General features: G+C 46.2%; 1 protein-coding gene and 1 long non-coding RNA gene across 2 annotated transcripts in view; one reads left to right on the top strand and one right to left on the bottom strand.

Annotated features, from left to right (window-relative positions):
• Positions 1-20,736, bottom strand: part of ZNF638 (zinc finger protein 638) — a 49,342-nt gene that overhangs the window by 26,771 nt on the left and 1,835 nt on the right. The window contains exons 2-6 of the mRNA XM_088162896.1: positions 14,597-16,223; positions 8,962-9,023; positions 7,708-7,749; positions 5,745-6,118; positions 1,016-1,293 (exon numbers count right to left, since the gene is read on the bottom strand). Of these exons, the coding sequence (XP_088019022.1) occupies positions 1,016-1,293; positions 5,745-6,118; positions 7,708-7,749; positions 8,962-9,023; positions 14,597-16,027 (2,187 nt within the window). The 5' untranslated portion in view covers positions 16,028-16,223. The remainder of the gene's footprint in view (positions 1-1,015; positions 1,294-5,744; positions 6,119-7,707; positions 7,750-8,961; positions 9,024-14,596; positions 16,224-20,736) is intronic.
• Positions 6,066-10,631, top strand: LOC148223833 (uncharacterized). Its single transcript, XR_015802974.1, has 2 exons — positions 6,066-6,136; positions 10,406-10,631. It is a non-coding gene; the product is annotated as an uncharacterized LOC148223833 (long non-coding RNA).

The following is a 20,736-nucleotide window of genomic DNA, read 5'->3' as shown; positions in this document are numbered from 1 at the left end:
CAACTGCCCCAAAAATTCCCAAAATATTCCCAAATATTCCCAAAAATAAATCCAAAATATTCCCAAAATATTCCCAAAAATTCCCAGGAATTTTTCCCCCAAATCCCAGAAATTCCCAGGAATTTTTCCCCCCAAATCCCAGAAATTCCCAGGAATTTTTCCCTAAATCCCAGAAATTCCCAGGATTTTTTTCCCAAATCCCAGAAATCCCTTCCCAAATCCCAGAAATTCTCAGGAATTTTTTCCCAAATCGCAGGAATTTTTCCCTAAATCCCAGGAATTTTTCCCCCAAATCCCAGAAATCCCCAGGAATTTTTCCCCAAATCCCAGAAATTCCCAGGAATTTTTTTCCCAAATGTCAGAAATTCTTTCCCTAAATCCCAGGATTTTTTTCCTAAATTCCCAGGAATTTTTTCCCAAATGCCAGAAATTTCCAGGAATTTTTTCCCAAATCCCAGAAATTTTTTCCCCAAATCCCAGAAATTCCCAGGAATTTTTCCCCAAATCCCAGAAATTCCCAACAAATCCCAGAAATTTTTTCCCTAAATCCCAAAAATTCTCTCCTAAAATCTCAGGAATTTTTTTTCCTAAATCCCAGAAATTCCCAGGACTTTTTTCCCAAATCCCAGAAATTCCCAGGAATTTTCCCCCCAAATCCCAAAAATTCCCAGAAATTCTCTCCTAAAATCCCAGGAATTTTTCCCCCTAAATCCCAGAAATTCCCAAGAATTTTTTCCCTAAATCCCAGGAATTTTTTCCCTAAATCCCAGGATTTCTTTCCCAAATTCCCAAGAATATTTCCCTAAATCCCAGGAATTTTTCCCCCTAAATCCCAGAAATTCCCAAGAATTTTTTCCCTAAATCCCAGGAATTTTTTCCCTAAATCCCAGGATTTCTTTCCCAAATTCCCAAGAATATTTCCCTAAATCCCAGGAATTTTTTCCCAAATTCCCAAGAATTTTTCCCTAAATCCCAGGAATTTTTTCCCCAATCCCAAAATTACCCCAATTTTTACCCTGTTTGACGTCGCCGGTTGATTTTTCCCGCCCGTTTCCTCGTCCTCTTCCTTCTCTTTTTTTGGGATTTTCCCCTCGGGTTCCTGAGCACAGCTGGGTCCTGCTGTAGCTGATCCTTCTTTTTTAGGAATTTTGGGAATTTTTTTGCCATTCCCGTGGGATTTTCCGGAATTCAGGGATTCCTGCACAGCCGCCTGCAGGGATTTGTGTTTCCTGAACTCGGCCAAAAATCCCGGCCCCAGGGTCCTCATGACGGCCTCGAGAGCTGCTTTCCTGTCTGGGAAAATAATGGGAAAATATTGGGAAAATGAAGGGGAAAACAGGGGAAAATAATGGGAAAATTAGGGGGAAAACAGAGAAAAATAATGGGAAAATCAGGGAAAAAATTAGGGGAAAATCGGGGGAAAATCAAGGAAAAATTATGGGAAAATAGGGAAAAATAATGGGAAAATCAGGGAAAAAAATAGGGGAAAATCGGGGGGAATCAAGGAAAAATAATGGGAAAATTAAGGGGAAAGAGGTGAAAAAAATAATGGGAAACTTAGGGGGAAAGAGGGGAAAAAAGTTGGAAAATTAGGGGGAATGAGGGAAAAATAATGGGAAAATTGGGGGGAAAGAGGGAAAAATAATGGGAAAATTAGGGAAAAAATTAGGGGAAAATTGCAGGGAAAATTAGGGGGGAAAACAGGGAAAAATAATGGGAAAATTAGGGGGAATGAGGGAAAAATAATGGGAAAATTGGGGGGAAGCAGGGAAAAATAATGGGAAAATTAGGGGAGAAGAGGGGAAAAAATAAGGAAAAACAGAAAAAGGGGAAAATCAGGGGAAAATAATGGGAAAATTAGGGGGAAAACGGGAAAAATAATGGGAAAATTGGGGGAAAAATTAGGGGAAAATCGGGGGAAAATTATGGGAAAATTAGGGGGGAACAGGGGAAAAAATATGGAAAAACAGAGAAAAAATCGGGGGAAAATCAGGGGAAAATAATGGGAAAATTAGGGGGGAAAGAGGGAAAAATAATAGGAAAATTAGGGGGAAAACAGAGAAAAATAATGGGAAAATCAGGAAAAAAATTAGAGGAAAATCAGGGAAAAATAATGGGAAAATTAGGGGGAAACAGGGAAAAATTATGGGGAAATTAGGGGGAAAGAGGGGAAAAATAATGGGAAAATTAGGGGGGAAAGAGGGAAAAACAATGGGAAAATTAGGGGGGAACAGGGAAAAATAAGTGGAAAATTAGGGAAAAAATTAGGGGAAAATCAAGGGAAAATCAGGGGAAAATAATGGGAAAATTAGGGGGAAAAAGGGGAAAAATAATTGGAAAATTTGGGGAAAATGGGGAAAAAATGGGGAAAAAATGGGGGAAAAAATGGGGGAAAAAATGGGGAAAATTATGGAAAACTAGGGGAAAACCAGGGAGAAATCAGGGGGAAAACAGGGGAAAAAAACAGGAAAAAAATAGGGAAAAATCGGGGAAATGAGGGGAGAAACGGGAAAAATCAGGGGAAAATAAGGGGGAAAGGATGGAAACATGATGGGAAAAACAGGGAAAAATTATGGAAAAATCGGGGGAAAAACAGGGAAAAATCAGGGGAAAGATCCGGGAAAATCAGGGAAAAAACAGGGGAAAAATCAGGGGAAAAATCCGGGAAAATCAGGGAAAAAACAGGGGAAAATCAAGGAAAAATTATGGAAAAATTGGGGGGAAAATCAGGGGAAAAATCCGGGAAAATCAGGGAAAAAACAGGGGAAAATCAAGGAAAAATTATGGAAAAATTGGGGGGAAAATCATGGAAAAATCCGGGAAAAATCAGGGGGAAAACAGGGAAAATGATGGGAAAATCAGGGAAAAATCAGGGGGAAATGATGGAAAAAATTAGGGGAAAATGAAGGGAAAAACAGGGGGAAAATGGGAAAAATCAGGGAAAAATTATGGAGAAATCTGGGAAGATCAGAGGAAAATCAGAGGAAAAATTGGGGAAAAATCAGTGGGAAAAACAGGGGGAAATCAGGGAAAAATCAGGGAAAAACAGGGAAAAACAGGGAAAAAACAGGGAAAAAACAGGGGAAAAAACAGGGGAAAATCAGGGAAAAATGATGGAAAAAATCAGGGGAAAAACAGGGGAAAAACAGGAAAATTATGGAAAAATCGGAGGTAAATCAGGGAAAAAAATGGGGAAAAATCAGGGGAAAATTATAGAAAAATCAGGGGGAAATAAGGGAAAAATTTAGGGGAAAATCAGGGAGAAATCTGGACAAAAATAAGGCAAAAATAATGGAAAATAATGGGAAGATCAGGGAAAAATCAGGGAAAATGGAAAATTAGGGGAAAATCAGGGAAAATCCACTCTGGGAATTTGGGGAATTTTCCTGGATAACATCCAGGATTTTTTTTCCTGAAATTTTGTTTTTTTTTTTCACCCAAGCCTGAACCTTCCTGATGGATGAATGTCAGTGAGATCAGGGAAATTCCCAATGGAAAAGAAAAATTAAAAAATCAGAATTTGGCCTCGTTTTCTGCAGCAAGGAAAGGGAAAAAATGAGAATTTAAGGATTTTTTTTTTAATTTTTTTTTAATTTTTTGGGGGGGTATTTGGATTTTTTGGAGTTTTTTTAAATTTTTGGGGGGAGTTTTAAATTTATTTTTTAATTTTTTGGAGGTTTTTTTTTTATTCTTGGGGTTTTTTTGGAAATTTTTTGGAGTTTTTTTTATTTTTTGGAATTTCTTTTGAATTTCTGGGGGGTTTTTTGGATTTTAAAAAATTTTTTTGGCTTTATTTTTTATATTTTTGGAATTTTTAGGATTTTTTTTATTTTAGGGGTTTTTTAGATTTTTAATTTTTTTTCGGAATTTTTTCGGAATAATTTTTTTTCGGATAATTTTTTCGGAATTTTTTCAGAATTTTTTTTTTTTTTGTAATTTTTTTGAATTTTTTCGCATTTTTTTTCGCATTTTTTGAAATTTTTAAAAATATTTTTGAATTTTTCGCAATTATTTTTAAATTTTAAAAAAATTTATATTTTTTGCAATTATTTTTCAAATTTTTAAAAATGTTTTGAATTTTTTCCACAATTATTTTTAAATCTTTAAAAATTGTTTTTGCAATTTTTTTGCAATTATTTTTGAATTTTTTTCAGAATTTTTTCGGAATTTTTTTTTAGATTTTTTTTTTCCCCAGAATTTTTTCAGAATTTTTTCAAAAATTTTCTTTTTTTTTCCCCTATTATTTTTAAAATTTTTCGCAATTTTTTTCGCAATTATTTTTGAATTTTTAAATTTTTTTTCGGATTTTTTAGCTTTTTTTAATTTTTTTTTTTTTTTTCGGAATTTTTTCAGAATTTTTCCCCAATTATTTTTGAATTTTTTTTTCATTTTTTTCAGAACTTTTCCTTTTTTTTTTTTTAATTTTGGGAATATTTTGACCCTTTCTCACCCTGCATTTCCCAGCTGTACTTACTGCTAATTCCTGCCTTCCTTGGGCTGCTTTTAATTATCCTTAATTAATTTCCTGGCTGCTGGATTGCTGTGGGGAAAATCCTGAATTTTTTCCTTTAATCCTTTAAAAAAAAAAAAAAAATTTTACATTTTTTTCTTTTAAATTTTCCTGATCCTTTCACAATTCCCTACTTGGATTTTTAACCCTTGGGGGAAAAAAAATTTAAAAAAACTCCAAAAAGAACCCCCAAAAAACAGAGATGGAGAGAAAAAAAAAATTCCAAAAATTCTCAATTTGGGATGGAATTATTTTGGGATTAAATTATTTTGGGATTAATTTATTTTGGGATGGAATTACCCAAAAAAGGAGGGGAAAAAATAAACTTAGGGAATGTTGCTCAGCATTCCCAAATTCCCAATTTGGGCTAAAATTAATAAAAATAAAATTAAATAAATTTTGGGAATGGTGCTCAATATTCCCAAAATCCCAATTTGGGATGAAATTTAAAAAAAATAAAATTAAATAAACTTTGGGAATGGTGCTCAACATTCCCAAAATTCTGATTTGGGATGAAATGAAACCTTTGGGAATCTTGCTCAGAATTCCCAAAATCCCTGATTGGGGCTGGAATTATGGAATGACAGAAATAAATGTTGGGAATTTCTCTGATGATCCCAAATCCCCTGGGATCAGGGCTGGAATGATAGAAATAATCATTGGGAATGCCTCTGATGATCCTAAATCCCCTGGGATTGGGACTGGAATTCCAGAAATAAATGTTGGGAATGTTTCTGATGATCCTAAATCCCATGGGATTTGGGCTGGAATGATGGAATTACATAATTACAGAACTAATGGCTGGGAACACCTCTGATGATCCCAAATCCCCTGGGATTGGAACTGGAATTCCAGAAATAAACTGTGGGAACATCTCTGATGATCCCAAATCCCTGATTGGGACTGGAATGATAGAAATAATCATTGGGAATGCCTCTGATGATCCTAAATCCCCTGGGATTGGGACTGGAATGATGGAATGACAGAAATAAACTGTGGGAACATCTCTGATGATCCCAAATCCCTGATCGGGGCTGGAATGATGGAATGACAGCATCACAAAACTAAACTGTGGGAATGCGTGTGCTGATCCCAAATCCCCTGGGATCGGGGCTGGAATGACAGAACTAAACTGTGGGAAGGTGCTGATCCCAAATCCCCTGGGATCGGGGCTGGAATCACGGAATTGCACAGCTGAGGGCCGGGAAGGTTCCCGGTTCGCGGTGTTCGGTACCTTGGGAGCGGCTGCAGCGGCGGGAGGAGCCGCGCTCGGCGCTGGGCTCGGGCCGCGCTCGGGGCCCGGGGCGGGGCGGGGCGCGGCCGCGCTGCGGGGAGCGGGAACGGGAACGGGAGCAGCGCGAAGAACGGGAGCGGTGCCGAGGGCTCGGGCGCCGCACGGGCCGGGGGCTGCGGGAACGGGGCCGGCGGAAACGGCCCGGGCTGCGGGAACGGGAGCGGAAACGGCGGAGGGCGGAGCTGCAGGAGGAGGAGGAGGAGGAGCAGGAGGGACGAGAGGAGCCGCCCGACGGGCGGGAGCGGCGCCGGCTCGGGCTGGAGGAGCTGGAGCGGTGCTTGGGGGTGCGGTTCTCCTTCCGATCGGCGGCATTCCTGCGGGAAAAGGACAGAGTGAGCGGGGATAACGGGGTGGGATAACGGGGCGGGATAACGGGGCGGGATAACGGGGCGGGATAACGGGGCGGGATAACGGGGCGGGATAACGGGAGAGAGTGAGGAGTGGGATTGGTGTGGGGATGGGGGATAGTGAGGAAAGGCATTGATGGGGAATGGGAATTTGGGAATGTCAGGAGTGGGATTGATCGGGATGGGAATTTGGGGATGTCAGGAGTGGGGTTGGTGGGGAAAGGAGACTGGGAAAAGTGAGGAGTGGGAGTGATGGGAATGGGAATTTGGGAATGTCAGGAGTGGGGTTGGTGGGAATGGGAATTTGGGGATGTCAGGAGTGGGATTGATGGGGATTGGGAATTTGGGAATGTCAGGAGTGGGATTGATGGGGGTTGGGAATTTGGGAATGTCAGGAGTGGGATTGGTGGGGATTGGGAATTTGGGAATGTCAGGAGTGGGATTGGTGGGAGTTGGGAATTTGGGGATGTCAGGAGTGGGATTTTAGAAGGCAGAATTTGGGAAAAGTTAGGAATGGGATTCCTGTGGGAAAAGTGAGGAGTGGGATTCTTGTGGGGAAAGTGAGAATGTCAGGAGTGGGATTGATGGGAATGGGAATTTGGGAATGTCAGGAGTGGGATTGATGGGGATTGGGAATTTGGGAATGTCAGGAGTGGGATTGGTGTGGGAATGGGAATTTGGGAAAAGTGAAGAATGGGATTTCAGAAAGCAGAGTTTGGGAAATGTCAGGAATTTTATAAAATGTAGATTTTTTTTTACAACATAGATGTTATTTTTATAACGTGTATTTTTAAAATATTATTTTTTTTTACAATGCACGTTATTTTTTAGAGTGTAGATATTAATTTTTTTACAATGTGTATCTTTTTATAACGTTTTTATATAATTTTATAACATTTTTATAGTGCAAGGGTTTTTTTTACAATATAAACATTATTTTTAATAATCTCTACGTGTTGTTTTTTTACAATGACAAATGGGGAATTGTAACACTGGATTGAACTGGGAAAAATGGAAAAAAACTCCATAAAGCTGGGGAAAAAGTGGAACAAAACTGGGGGGAAAATGGAAAAAAAATGGGAAAAAAAAGAGAAAAAAATGGGGAAAAATGGGAAAAAATGGAAAAAATGGGAAAAATGGGAAAAAAAGGAAAGAAATGGGAAAAAATTGGGGAAAATGGAAAAAATGGGGAAAATGGGAAAAAATGGGAAGAAATGGGGGAAAACGGAAAAAACTGAAAAAAGGAAATAAATGTGAAAAAATTGGGGGGAAAAATGGGGAAAAAACTCAAAAAACCTCAAAAAACTGCAAAAAACTGGATTAAACTGGAAAAAAAAAAAAACCTGGATAAAAATCTGTGGAAATTAAGGTCAATCCAACACAAACCAGCTCGGAATTCTCTGGAATTTGGGACAAAATCCCATTAAAAAACTCCTAAAATTTTATCATTAAAATGTGACCTCGCTGAGAGGGGTTGGAGGGGGCAAACCAGGGGAAATAATGAGTTAAAATTAAATTAATTGGTGAGTAATTAAATAATTAAAACCACAAGGTACCTGTTGTTGGAGGAGTGAGCCTCAGGATTCCACTCAGGATATCTGTGGATGAGAATGGGGGGAAAATGTCAGTGGAGAGGCCAAAATTCCCAAGAAAATCGGGAATTTTATTGGGAAAAATGGGAATATTTATGGGGAAAAATGGGAATATTTATGGGGAAAAATGGGAATTTTATCAGGAAAAATGGGAATATTTATGGGGAAAATGGGAATATTTATGGGGAAAATCCATTCCCACTCCCCAGAGCACCAAATGTTGATTTCTGTTTATCCCAAGTGAGGCTGGATGGGAATTGGAGCAATTTTTGGGATGGTGGGGAATGGCCCTGGATGGGATTTCAGGTCCCTCCTCAGCATTCCATGATTCCCAATGGATTCCCAGTGGATCCCCAGTGCCTTGACTGGATTCCCAGGGGATTCCCAGTAGGTTCCCAAGTGATTCCTGATTCCCAGTGGATTCCCAATTGATTCAACAGATCCCCAATGGATTCCATGTATTCCCAATGGACTCCCAGCAGATTCCCCAATGGATTCCCAGTGGATTCCACAGATTCCCAGCATACTCCCAACAGATTCCCAATGGATTCCCAATGCATTCCCAGTGGATTCCCAACTGGTTCCCAATAGAGTTAATGGATGCCCAATATATTCCCAATGGATTCCCAGCAGATTCCCATTGGATTTCCAGTGGATTCCCAATTGATTCTGAGTGGCTTCCCAACTGATTCCCAGCTGATTCCAAGAGGATCCCAATGGATTTCCAACATATTTCTCAGTGGATTCTCAATGGATTCCCAGCAGATTCCCAGTGGATCCCAAATGGATTCCTAATAGATTCCCAACTGATTCCCAGTGGATTCAATGCATTCCCAATGGATCCCCAACAGATCCCCAATGGATCCAATGGATTCCCAGTGGATCCCCAACCGATCCCAAATGGATTCCCAGTGGATTCAATGGATTCCCAGCGGATTCAATGCATTCCCATTGGATTCCCAGTGGATCCCAATGGATTCCCAGTGAATTCCATGCATTCCCAATGCAGTCCCAATGGATCCCCAGCAGATCCCAAATGGATTCCCAGGGGATCCAATGCATTCCCAATGCATTCCCAGTGGACCCCAAATAGATTCCCAGTGGATTCCACACATTCCCAACACATTCCCAGTGGCTCCCCAGTGGATTCAATGCATTTCCCAGTGGCTCCCCAGTGGCTCCCACACATTCCCAATGGATTCCCAGTGGATCCCTTACTGTTGGCGCAGCCTGCGGCAGCTCTCGAGGTGGGCGGGGTTGTTCTGGTGCAGGATCCAATCCTGAGGGGGAAAAGGAACATCAGGAAAAGTTGGATCAGGGGAAAACCCCAGGATCAGCCCAATCCCTCGGGAGCTCTTGGGGCTTTTTTGTTTTAATTTTCCATTTTTACCTCAAAAAAGTCAAATTTCCACGGAATTCAGGCAGGAGATTGGAAGCTGATTATCACTGCTCCAGAACAAAAGCCTCAATTAAATCAATTAATTAAACCAATTAATTAATCAATTAACCCACCCCCACGCCAGGGATGTCAGCACCACGTGGATCACCAGAGGCTGCTCCAAAAATTAAAAAAAAAAAAAAAAAATCGGAATTAAAGGGAATAAATCCATGATTTGCTGTCACATCCATGAGCAATTCCAGCTCTTCCCAAAATGTGGCATCTCCACATCCAATCTCATTCCCAGCCCGGAATTTCCGTGCCTGGAGCTCCTGGAATTTCATCTCCTATCGTGTCACAGCTCAAAGGTCATTCCAGAGCCTCGGGAGATTTTTATCATTTAAAAAAAAAAATCTGATGAAAATAAGATTTAATTCCATATCAAAGTCCCTAAAGTCGGGGTGAAGTGGGAATATTGAGCTGGGAAAAAAGCAGTTTTCTGTGGAGAAGGGATATTCCTTGGAAAACTCTGGAATTCTTCAAGGTGGAACATCATCAATCATAATTATTCAAAATCCTTGGGAAAAAAAAAAATTCGATTTCCAGCTGCTCTTACGACATAAAATCCAATCCAATGCGGATTAATTGATATAAAATCACGGATCTGAAAAGCCAGGATGATGGAATAATAAATCCCAGGAGGATAAAGCAGCAATTTCAGCATTCCAGGCTGGTTTTCCCCAATTCCAGGCTGGTCTTCCCCAATTCCAGGCTATCCCTAAGTAATTCTCATTCCCAGATTTTTCCAGGCTTTAATTGAACCAGGACAAACCAAAGCTGTTCCTCAGGGAAAACTTTATGGGAATGAAAAGGGAATTTGGCTCCCAAAATTCCAATTCCACAATTCCAGAGGAAATTTGGATCCCAGAATTCCAATTAAATGATTCCAGAGGGAATTTGGCTCCCAGAATTCCAATTCCACGGTGCCAAGGAGAGGTTTTGGCTTCCAAATCCCTCCAGCTGCTGATCCAAGACTTTTGGGAATCTTCTTCTCCTCACCAGGTCCTCACCTCTGGATTTATGGATTTTCCTCCTTTTTGCCTCATTCCTGGTTCTTCCAACTCTTTGGGAATATTCCACAGAATCCAAACCCCTCTGGATTTATGGATTTTCCTCCTTTTTGCCTCACTCCAGGTGCTCCCCACTGTTTGGAAATATTCCACTGTTCACAGACTCCAAACCCCTCTGGATTTATGGATTTTCCTCGTTTTTGCCTCATTCCAGGTCCTTCCCACTCTTTGGGAATATTCCACTGCCCATGGAATTATCATGGAATGCTTGGCTTGGAAGGGAACCTCAAGATGATCCCATTATCCCAGCTTGCTCCAAACGCCATCCAACCCGGCCTTGGATATTCCAGGGATGGAGCAGCCACGATTTTTTCCCAAGGATCCAAAGAAATCCTTCCCTAAAAACTCGACAGGATCCTTTTCCTATTAAATCCTGGTGAGAGGAAAAATTCCATCCAAACCCTTCCATTCCCACCTTCCCTAATTCCATCCCAAACTCCTCTCACTCATGGATCACCACCAAGAAATCCTGGAAGCAGAAGGTGAGGGAGCAAAGAGTCCAATCAAGGAATTGCAAGTGGAAATCTTCGTGGAAAAGAGCAAATCCCAAAGATTTCCCAGATTCGAGGTCCAAGGAGGGAATTCCAAGTGGAAATCTTCATGGAAAAGAGCAAATCCCAAAGATTTCCCAGATTCGAGGTCCAAGGAGGCGTTGCCCCCAATTTTGAACGGATTTAGGGAACAAGAGTGGATAAAAATTAGGATAAATCCCATTCCTCGTGCTGGGAATGTTTCAAATCCATTGAATTGCAGATGTGATGGGATTGAGGATGAAGGAATTGTTGGCATTCCAAGAAATCTGCTCCATCCGGAACGTGAGATGTCAGGAGAGGGAGGAATCCCACAAATCCAACGGGACGCGATTCCCGGCGGAAAACGAAACTGCTCCGTGGAATATCCATAAAATCCTTCCAAATTCTGAGGATTTGGGAAATGAGAATTGGAAGGGAACAGCAGAGGGGTCAGACTCTGCCTGTCCCAAAGAAGAATTGGGAATTTTGCCCTAAAAGAAACCATCCAGGACACAAAGATTTTTGGGAATACCTTACTGACTCAAATTCTGATTTTAATGCCCTAAAATCCACCTTGGTGTGGCTGCACCTCCTCACAGCCAACCCTGAGGATCCCACAGGGACAATCCCAGAATTCCACGAGGCTGGAAAATCCAAGATCAGAGTCCAACCTCTCCCCACGTCCCCTCCTACCTGAGATCAAAAATGAGACCAAATCTGTCAAAATTCCACTGCTGCCCCAACCCCACCTTCCATGGACGTCTCCACAAATTCCCACAATTTTTTTCCACAAATTCCCAACATTTCAGACCTGCCAGCTTCAAAGTTTAAAATGCTCCATTTTCCATAAAAAACTCTGGATGCAGGTGGGAAACACCAAAACCTGTGGCTTCTGAATCAAAACCCTTTAAAATGTATCAGAAATCTGTAAAAGTGACATCCAGGAGGGGGTTTTTTATCCAGGGAAAATTCAGCTTCTGGAATTTTGGCACGGCCAAGTTGGAGGGATGATGTTTCGGATCAATATCCCACATTCAGGTGGGAAAATCTGGTTTTATATTCCAGTGGCTGGAATTCTCTTCCCATGGGAAACGAGGTGGATCCGAAACGAGTCAATCCAAGAGCGGATTAAAAGGATCCATGGAAAAAGGGAGCTCAGCACCACCAGCCTGAACTTGGAATCCAAAGCTGGAATTTTGTTTTCAGGGTCTTCAAGTGTAGGATAGGGAAGGTTTTCCTTGTTGGGAATCTTCATCTTCATCCAACATCGGTTCCTGTTATCCCAGAATCATGGAATGGTTTGGGTTGGAAAAGCTTCAATCCCATCCCATCCCACCCAGGGACACCTCCCACTGTGCCAGGGGGATCCAACCTGGCCTTGGGCACTGCCAGGGATCCAGGGGCAGCCACAGCAAATCTGGGAATTGCAGCCCAGGCAGGAATTCCTTCCCAAGATCCCAGCCCAATCTCCCCTTTCCCAGTGGGAGCCATTCCCTGGGTCCTGTCCCTCCAGGCCTTGTCCCCAATTCCAGCTCTCCTGGAGCCCCTTTGGGGACTCTGAGCATTCCCTGGAATTTTCCCTTCTCCAGGGGAACATTCCCAGCATTCCCAGCCTGGCTCCAGAATCCTGGGAGCAGCTCTGGGATCTCCTCTGGATTTGCTCCAGCAGCTCCAGGTCCTCCTGACGTTGCCCCAAACTGGAGGCAGCTCTGCAGGTGAGGTCTCACCTGGGCAGAATTCCCACCTTTCCCACTGCCCATGCTGTGGGATCAGCCCAGGGATCTGTCTGGGACATTTGGGGGCGTCTCATCCATGACACCCCAAATCCTTCTCCTCCCATCCTGGGTCTCTGCTGGGATTGTCCTGCCCCGGGAGCTGCTGCCCTCGGCTCCAGGCTGGGATGGTCCCACCTCTCCAGGTGTGATCCCAGAGCAGAGCTCGGCGTCACCTCCAGCGCGCCGCCGTGACCGATCCCGGCGTCCCCGTCACCGCCGGAGACGCCGAACGGCGCCCACGCCAATCCCGGGGTGGCTGCTCCCGCCCGGACACGGGGCTGGGGACAACTCCAAGTGCCACCACCCAGCCCTGAGTGCTCCAGCCATGACATCCATTTCTCCATCCATGAAATCCATTTCCCCAGCCCTGAGTGCTCGTTCCATGACATCCACGTTTCTCCAGGCTGGGAACAGCGATGCCACATGGGACAGCATCAAATGTCTCAAGTCCTTGGGAATCACCGGATCTGGTGGCTCTTCCAACCCGAGGTCCCATCCAGAAGGGGACAGGGAATGGCTGGGAGGACAAACTTGGAATGTCCAGGTCACCTCCAAGCACCCCAAACCCATTGGATTCGCCGAACTGCAGAGCTGGAATTGAGAGGAATCCTTGGATCTCTGGAATTCATGGATATTCCTTCATCACAGCTTGAGAGGAATTCTTGGATCTCTGGAATTCATGGATATTCCTTCATCACAGCTTGAGAGGAATTCTTGGATCTCTGGAATTCATGGATATTCCTTCATCACAACTTTATTTTTTGGGATCAAAACTCCCAAACTCTTCCGGTTCTCCTGCACCAGGGCTGGTCCTGTGAGGTCTCCTGTGTCCTTGGGAGACAAAGAGCAAACCGTTCCCAAAGGAAGCGAATCCAGGACAGAGAGGAGCGGGTTTGGGAGGCCGCAGTCGGATCGGGATTCCTGGGAACAAATCCCACCCCCAGTGCCACCAGGACAAGATCTCACAACCTTGAATCCACCCCAAAACGCTCAGCCAGAGCTCATCTGCCAACAAATTTTTGGTGACATTTCCCTCCTTAAACGAGCAAACAATTCCCATTTAAATTCATTCCTTTTCCCTTTGTTAATACCCCCCCGAGTTCTGTTTCCCTTTTCATTTTAAATTTATTTTTCTGTTTCCATTTTTATGTGAAATCATCCTTCCTTTCTCATTTCCAGCTGCCCAACTCCCTGGCCCTCAGCGCTTCCTGGGGAAAGGGGTTTGGGAATTTCTGTTTGTTTTTCCCCCTAACAAAGCCGTCCCCATTTTCAGTCAGATTTTTAATTCACAGCACAAACAAGAGTCTCAAATCTCAAATTACAAAAATCCCTCCCCCACAGCCTCTCCACACTTTGCAATTCAAACATATTAAATAATTATAAATTAATTATCCTGTATTTTTTAGTATCACGTTCTCCCATATTTTTGACAGATCAAACCTTGGGTTTTTCCAGGAAAACCCACAGCTTCCAAAACATTTTTTCTCTCACAACATCCACCATTTTTTCCCCTTTATTTTTGCCTTCAAAGCTGAAGCTGTGATTTCCTCCAAGGCCGAGAGCCCGGCGGGATGAATGGACGCATTTTCCGAGCCAGCCCCTGGAATATTCAGCGTTGTCACACAGAGCGGATTTGGAAGATGAAATTTCGGGTTCTAAATGGGCTCTTTTGTGTTCAGACAGAGTTTGGAGGAGGAGGAGGAGGAGGAGAAGGAAGGGGAGGGAATTGAACACACAGACATCTCCCCCACCCCAAAACACGATTTGAGTCCCCCACACACGACATTAACATTTCACTCCGCTGCTCGAGGTTTGGTTTTTTTTGCTGCAAAAATCAGAAACCGTTTCAATATTCAAAGAAAAGAATTAAAAAGAAAGCAACTCAGAAATGCAACTGGCAGCAGAACACGCCGTTACAATCATTTCTAACACCATTCCCAACACTCAAAACTTGGCGACCAGCATCCCCAATCCACAGAATTCCCAAGGAAAACAAGCAGCGGCAGGAAAAGGTGCCGAGTACACACGCTTAGGGAATAATCTGGGAAAGCCACTCACCTTCATATGAGTGCATTCAAGGTTACACAGAGAACACAAATGTGGGAATATTCGCGGCGACGTGGCATAGTAGTCGTTCATCATGGACGGGGTGGGCAGGCGTTTGTTCTTCTGGGAATCGGGGAACACGGGCAGCCAGGACGCCTTCACCACCCCGAACGGGGATTTGATGGGTTCCTCTACGGGCGAGTGGAAAGTTTTGTGGAAGGTTTTGTGTCCCGCCGAGGTCCCGCCGGCGGAGCCGGGTCCGGAGTGGGAGTTGCCGGCGTCGCGCTGCTTCTGCTCGTGTTGGCTGATGGCGGCCAAGAGCCCGGCCGAGAAGGGAGGAGACGTCATGGGCGGCAACACGTGCTGGCTCACGGGCGGCTGCACCAGCGGCGGCATCACCGGGGGCAGCATGGGCTGCGGCATGGGCGAGGGCAGCAGCGCCGGCAGCATGGGCGGCAGCACCGGCGGCATGGGCGGCTGGGACACCGGCTTCACCACCGGCAGCGCGGCGGGCGCGGAGGCGCCGCACAGCCCCGGCACCTTGGCCGGCGGCTCGGCCGGGAAAAACGGCGGAGCCGGCGAGGAGTCGGCGGGGAACGCCGGCAGCTTGATGACGTCTTCGGCCGGGAACACGGGGTTGCACGGCACGCTGGGCGGCGGCGGGACGGCCACCGGCACGTTCTGCTCCCGCTGGAATTCTTCCCGGTTCTCCGCGCTCGAGCTTTCGGGGTTGTAGACGCGCGCTTCCAGCGGCTCCTCGGGCAGCGCCTCGGCGTTGTAGGTGCGGATCTCCAGCGGGTCCTCAGTGTAGCCGTACTTGCTGGCGTGGCCGTAGTCGATGACTTTGCCCTTGACGGCGCCGCCGCTGCCGTCGCCCGCCGGCTCCTCTCCCCGGTTCGCAGCGTGCAGGCCGGGCACGGCGTGGCCCAGCTTCCGGATGCGGATCTCCCGCAGGATCCTGGGCATGTTCTCGGGTGTCAGCTGGTCATCGGGGTAGCGGCTCAGCTCTTCCAGGTCTTCGTTGGACAACCCAAAGCTCGCTAAAATGCTGGAGGCGCTTTCGGGCGTGTAGCGGTTCTGGGGGTTGGAATTCTGCTCCAAGACCGGCGCCGGGCCGGGCGGTTTCGGCCCGGCCGTGCCGGCGCCGCTGTCCCAGCGATTGGCACGCGGGTCTCCCTTCTGCTCCTGGTGCAGGTTGCTCTTCTCCTTGACCTTCCTGGGATCGGCCCTGTGCAGCGTGACGCGGACGTTGATCCTCTGCGAACCCGTCCACTGCAGCGCGTCCTGCCCCGAAAATCTTTGGGGCGCTCCTTGGGGCGTCGCGGGCGCGGCTTTCCTGGGCGGCCCCGCCGCGCCTCCGGCCCCGAAAGCTCCCGGGGCTTTGGTGCCCGACGGGTTGGGTCCTCTGGGCCTCGGGGGCAAGGTTCCTCTGGGGCTAAACATTGCGTCTTTCAGCAATGCCTGGCGGACGCCAGCGTGGGGAAGCGCCCGCCCGCCGCTGGCAGCCAAGTGCTGGAGAGCCAAGTGGGTCTTAATTTGGGCAAGCTGAAAAGGAGGAGGGCCCAACACAAAGGGGCTGGCAAGGCCAAGGTTCAGGGAATTCACAAGTGGTGCGAAACTTTCCAAGAACAACACAAAGCTGCAAGTTAAAAGACAAGGATTAGATGGGTCATCTTTGGCATCTGCTCACAGCGGCTTCTAGGACGGGGACAAAAGCAACCCGAGGAGGCACAAAAGCGGGATTTGCATCGCTGTTTAAAGCACTCAAAATACACACCAAAAAAAAACCGGTTTTCTTTCGCTGTTTAAAAGCTTAAATATAGAGAACAGGTGATTAATCAATGGAACAGGTGATTAACAAGCTCAACCCAACAAGATGGACGTCACAGGGAACACAACCGGTGGTGACAGTTGCGACAGCATCGCTTAAAACCTGGCATTTCACTTCTTGGTGACAACAGAGTTTGGGTTTAATTACAATTAATTCTTTCAGGAGCGGTGAGGCAAAGCGTGAAACCCCCCCCATCCGTGACGAGGGATGAGTTGGAAGTGAAACCATTTAGGTGGAGAACTCCAACCAGTTCCAACTGGGTGGAGCCGAGCCGAGGCCGGAGCGGTTTCCAGGAGGACACTCCCATGGATCTCTCATGGGTGAAGAGCAAACCCTGCAAGAATTCACAGGGTGGGATGAGGCTGCAATTCTGTGGGTAGAAAAATATCCGATCTCTTCAAGAGCTTAAACGGGAAGGGTTGGAAACAGAGAGGAGTAAAATCGTACAGGAACAACCAAAAAAAAAAATCTAGGTACAAAAAAAGCAGCGTGGTCAAGGGAAGAGGGGCTTGGTTTGGGGGAAATCGCTGAGAATTTGGGGGATGAGAGGTGGGAGAAGAAGGTACAAATAGAAGGAGAGGAAAATGAAAGAGAGAGAGAATCACACAGGGCTTCGGGCTGGAAGGGACCTTAAAGCCCATCCCATTCCACACCTCCCGTTATCCCAGGCTGCTCCAAGCCCCCAGGCCAGGGATGGAGCTCGGGACCAGGAAAACATCCAAGAGTGACAAAGTCCTTGTGCAGCTCCTCGGGGACCGGGCGGGAATTCTGGATTTAGGGTGAGGACAAAGCAGCGGCCACAACATCAGCTCCGTCCCTGTTCCCAACCCCAAACACGACAAAAAAAAAGAAAAAAAAAAAAAAAATCCCAACCCAAGCCAGGAAAACTCCAAACCCGGGAATTCCTCATTTCCCCCTTGTGTCCATCTGTTGTCTCCTGGAACTTCTGGACTCTTCCTGCAGGTGCACACGAGGTTTTCCAGGAGTTTTCCCGAAGCTCTGCGCGGAATTCCCGCGGCACCGAGGTTCTCGTCCCACCGACGCCGTCACGGGGGTTTGGCTTCCCAAGCTCATGGAAGTTGAGTCCAAATGGATTTTTTTTTTCCATGATCAGAGGTTCACAGAGATCACAGCTCAAGGAATAAACCGTACAAGGGAATGACCAAACAGAGGTGAAGATTTTCCAGCACAATTCCTGGAGTTTGTTCCCATCTGAGTGCGAGGTTTTTTTCAAGGAATTCTTTAATTTGAACAGAGTACAAACTGCTCATGGCTCAGGAGAAACATGAATTCATCCTCTCCAAGCAAACAATAACCAGATTCCCACCAGACGGCATTCCCAAAATTCCGGCCTCTCACCCAATATTCCTCCTCCCTCCACAAATTAAATCAAATCGAATTTCAATGGATTTCCAAGTTTGTTCCAGAGGGTTTCCAAACAAATGGGAACCAACATTCCCTGAGCCACCTCCTGCCTTTCAGTTTTCCAGAATTCCCAACACTGGAGGACAAAAATTCCCTGTGGGAAGCATTTGGAGAAGGAACTGTCAAAGCCACCCATCACCAGCACAACCAGGAACGGATCAGCAGAGCAGATCTGAAACACCACCAACCTTAATTCCACGGATCAGGAATGTCCCAGAGGAAGGAAAAAAAAAAACCCAGAATTCCCATAGGATGAGTTTTCACCTCTGCAGGTATCTCCAGGACGTGCAGGAGCAGGGAAGCTCCTGCAGCAGGATCAGGAATAACAACTCACCTCTGCAAACCTCAGTTTGTCAGCCTGGGATGGGATCCAGGCTGGGAAAGACTTGGAGCAACCTGGTTTCTGGAAAATGTCCCCATCCACGGCAGGGGGGTGGCTTTGGATGGGATTGGAGCTCCCATCCCACCCCAGTCGTTCTGGGATTCTAGGAAAGGCTGTGGAGCTCGTGAGTGACCTTTCCAAAGGAAATGCTGGAAATGCTCGGAAGGAAATGCCAAGATGGAGGAAAACAATGGCCTGGAGATATCGGGGACATCCTCACCTTCCTCTTGCTTTGTCTGGGAAATGTCAGGGCCTGGGACAGGACACCACAGCAGGGACCGAGCTCCGAGCCGGGGCAACACCGAACGGGAATCATGGAATGGTTTGGGTGGGAAAAGAGCTTAAATCCCATCCAATCCCAGATCAGGGACACTTCCACCATCCCAGGTGGGTCCAACCTGGCCTTGGACACTGCCAGGGATCCAGGGGCAGCCCCAGCAAATCTGGGAATTGCAGCCCAGGCAGGAATTCCTTCCCAAGATCCCAGCCCAATCTCCCCTTTCCCAGTGGGAGCCATTCCCTGGGTCCTGTCCCTCCAGGCCTTGTCCCCAATTCCAGCTCTCCTGGAGCCCCTGCAGGGACTCTGAGCATTCCCTGGAATTTTCCCTTCTCCAGGGGAACATTCCCAGCTGATCCCTGGGAACAGAAATCCCAGAACTTCAGAGCACGACACAAAAGCTCAACGATGCCTTCCCTGCCTTCCCTTCAACTTCCTGCCTCCATTTTCCCAGGCTTCCCAATAGAGATGGAAAAATGAGAATTTCTGGATTTTAAACTCTCTCTGCAGTGCCTGTGCAAGAGACAGATCCAGAACAAGAATTCCTGCACAGAGAAAAAGGACAAGAAAACCCCACCTGCAACAGCCCCAGATCCTGGGATTATTCCAGCTGGAAAAGACTTTTGGGATCATCCAGTCCGAGCTGTGCCCGATCCCCACCCTGGCACTGAGTGCCACATCCAGGAATTCCTTGGACACCTCCAGGGATGGGGATTCCAAACCCCCCTGGGCAATTCCAAACCCCCCCTTTCCATGAGGAAATTCCTGCTGGTGTCCAACCTGAGCCTCCCCTGGCCCAGCCTGAGGCCGTTCCCTCTTTTCCTGTTATTCCCTGGGATCAGATCCCAAATCCTCCTCCCTGTCAGGGAGTTGTGAAAAGCCACAAAATCCTTCTGGATCCTCCATTTCCCCAAAAACTTCAGGAGAAGGCAGAAGAGGATTCCTCCCATTACACAGAAAGTTCATCCAAAAGGAGAATTTCCTGATTTATCCCTATAAACATCATGGAATGTTCTGGCTCTGTGCTAACTCCAGAGCAGATTAAGCTGGAACCAAAGCCAGGCTTAGGAAGCTGCTGTGCCTTTCCAGAAGTGACCACATCCAACCCCAAGACCTGGATTCTCCTCTGGAAATTCCCTGCTCTTCCTTTGCCTGATGGCAAAAATCTTGGAATGTTTGGGAAGGAGTTGGGATTTGGGTTCTGAGGGTGCCATGCTCCTTCCCTCTGGAGAATTCCTCGTGCACAGCAGCCCAGATGTTCTCTCATCAAGGTCAGGATTTGGGCAAGGCATTCCCAGCCCTTTTCCTGGGAATTCTTTCCCATGATTTTGGATGGCCCTGGGCAGTTCACCACCCTCTGCCTCTCTGGGATTGTCACCTCCAGAGTGACACCTTCCAGCACGAGCTCCTGGATTTTCCGTGGTGTCCATCCATATTATCCCAATATCCTGGGATCCTCCAGCTCCTCCAAATCCAGCACAGCACAAGAGATCCAGGTGTTCTGGCATTCCAGGTGTTCTGGCATTCCAGCAGGATCACCTGCCTGATTCAGATCAAAATTCCCAAGATTTTCGAGGTGAAATTGGCTCCAGGTAAAATCTTCCTCTGGGTCAGCTCCAGATCCAGTGGGATCAGTGGATTTGGAATTCCAAGAGCCAGGATCACTGGCAATGTTCCAGTCCCACCAGGAGCTGGCCCTGGAGGATGAGGAGGAAGAGGAAGGCAGAATGGGAACGGTCCTGGAGAATCTGGATAATGGGAAAAGGACAAATCCCAGCCTGGAAAATTTGGATTTCCCAGGAGAAAAGACAACAGCAAAGGTTGAGCTGGAATTGTAAAGCCTGAAGGAAGCAGATCCCAAAAAAAAGGAGCAGGATGGGAAAGGAAGGACTTGAACTAAAAAAATTCCTGGGATGAGATAAAACCAAGAGGAAAAAAAGGAGGCAAAAGTGAAGTTATTGCTCCCATTCTGTGCAATCCCAAAAGCCAAACTCGCCTTTTTCCCACTCCTCCATCCCAAATTTCCTATGGAAAAGGAGATGCAGGTATGGGATATCCCTTCAGCCATTCCAGGGAAAGCCAAACTCAGCTCCTAAATCCCAAACAAAACTCCCAGGAAAAGTTAACTCCATCCCTACCCCAGCAGAACATCAACACCAGCTGTGCAAGCCAAAATTCCCAAAATTCTGCCCCATCCCAGCAGGAAATTTCTATCCAGATACACCAAAAAAAAAAAA

This window comes from Sturnus vulgaris, chromosome 4 (assembly GCF_052056855.1).
Source record: "Sturnus vulgaris isolate bStuVul1 chromosome 4, bStuVul1.hap1, whole genome shotgun sequence".
Taxonomy (NCBI): domain Eukaryota; kingdom Metazoa; phylum Chordata; class Aves; order Passeriformes; family Sturnidae; genus Sturnus; species Sturnus vulgaris.
This window is presented reverse-complemented; position numbering and strand designations above follow the sequence as displayed.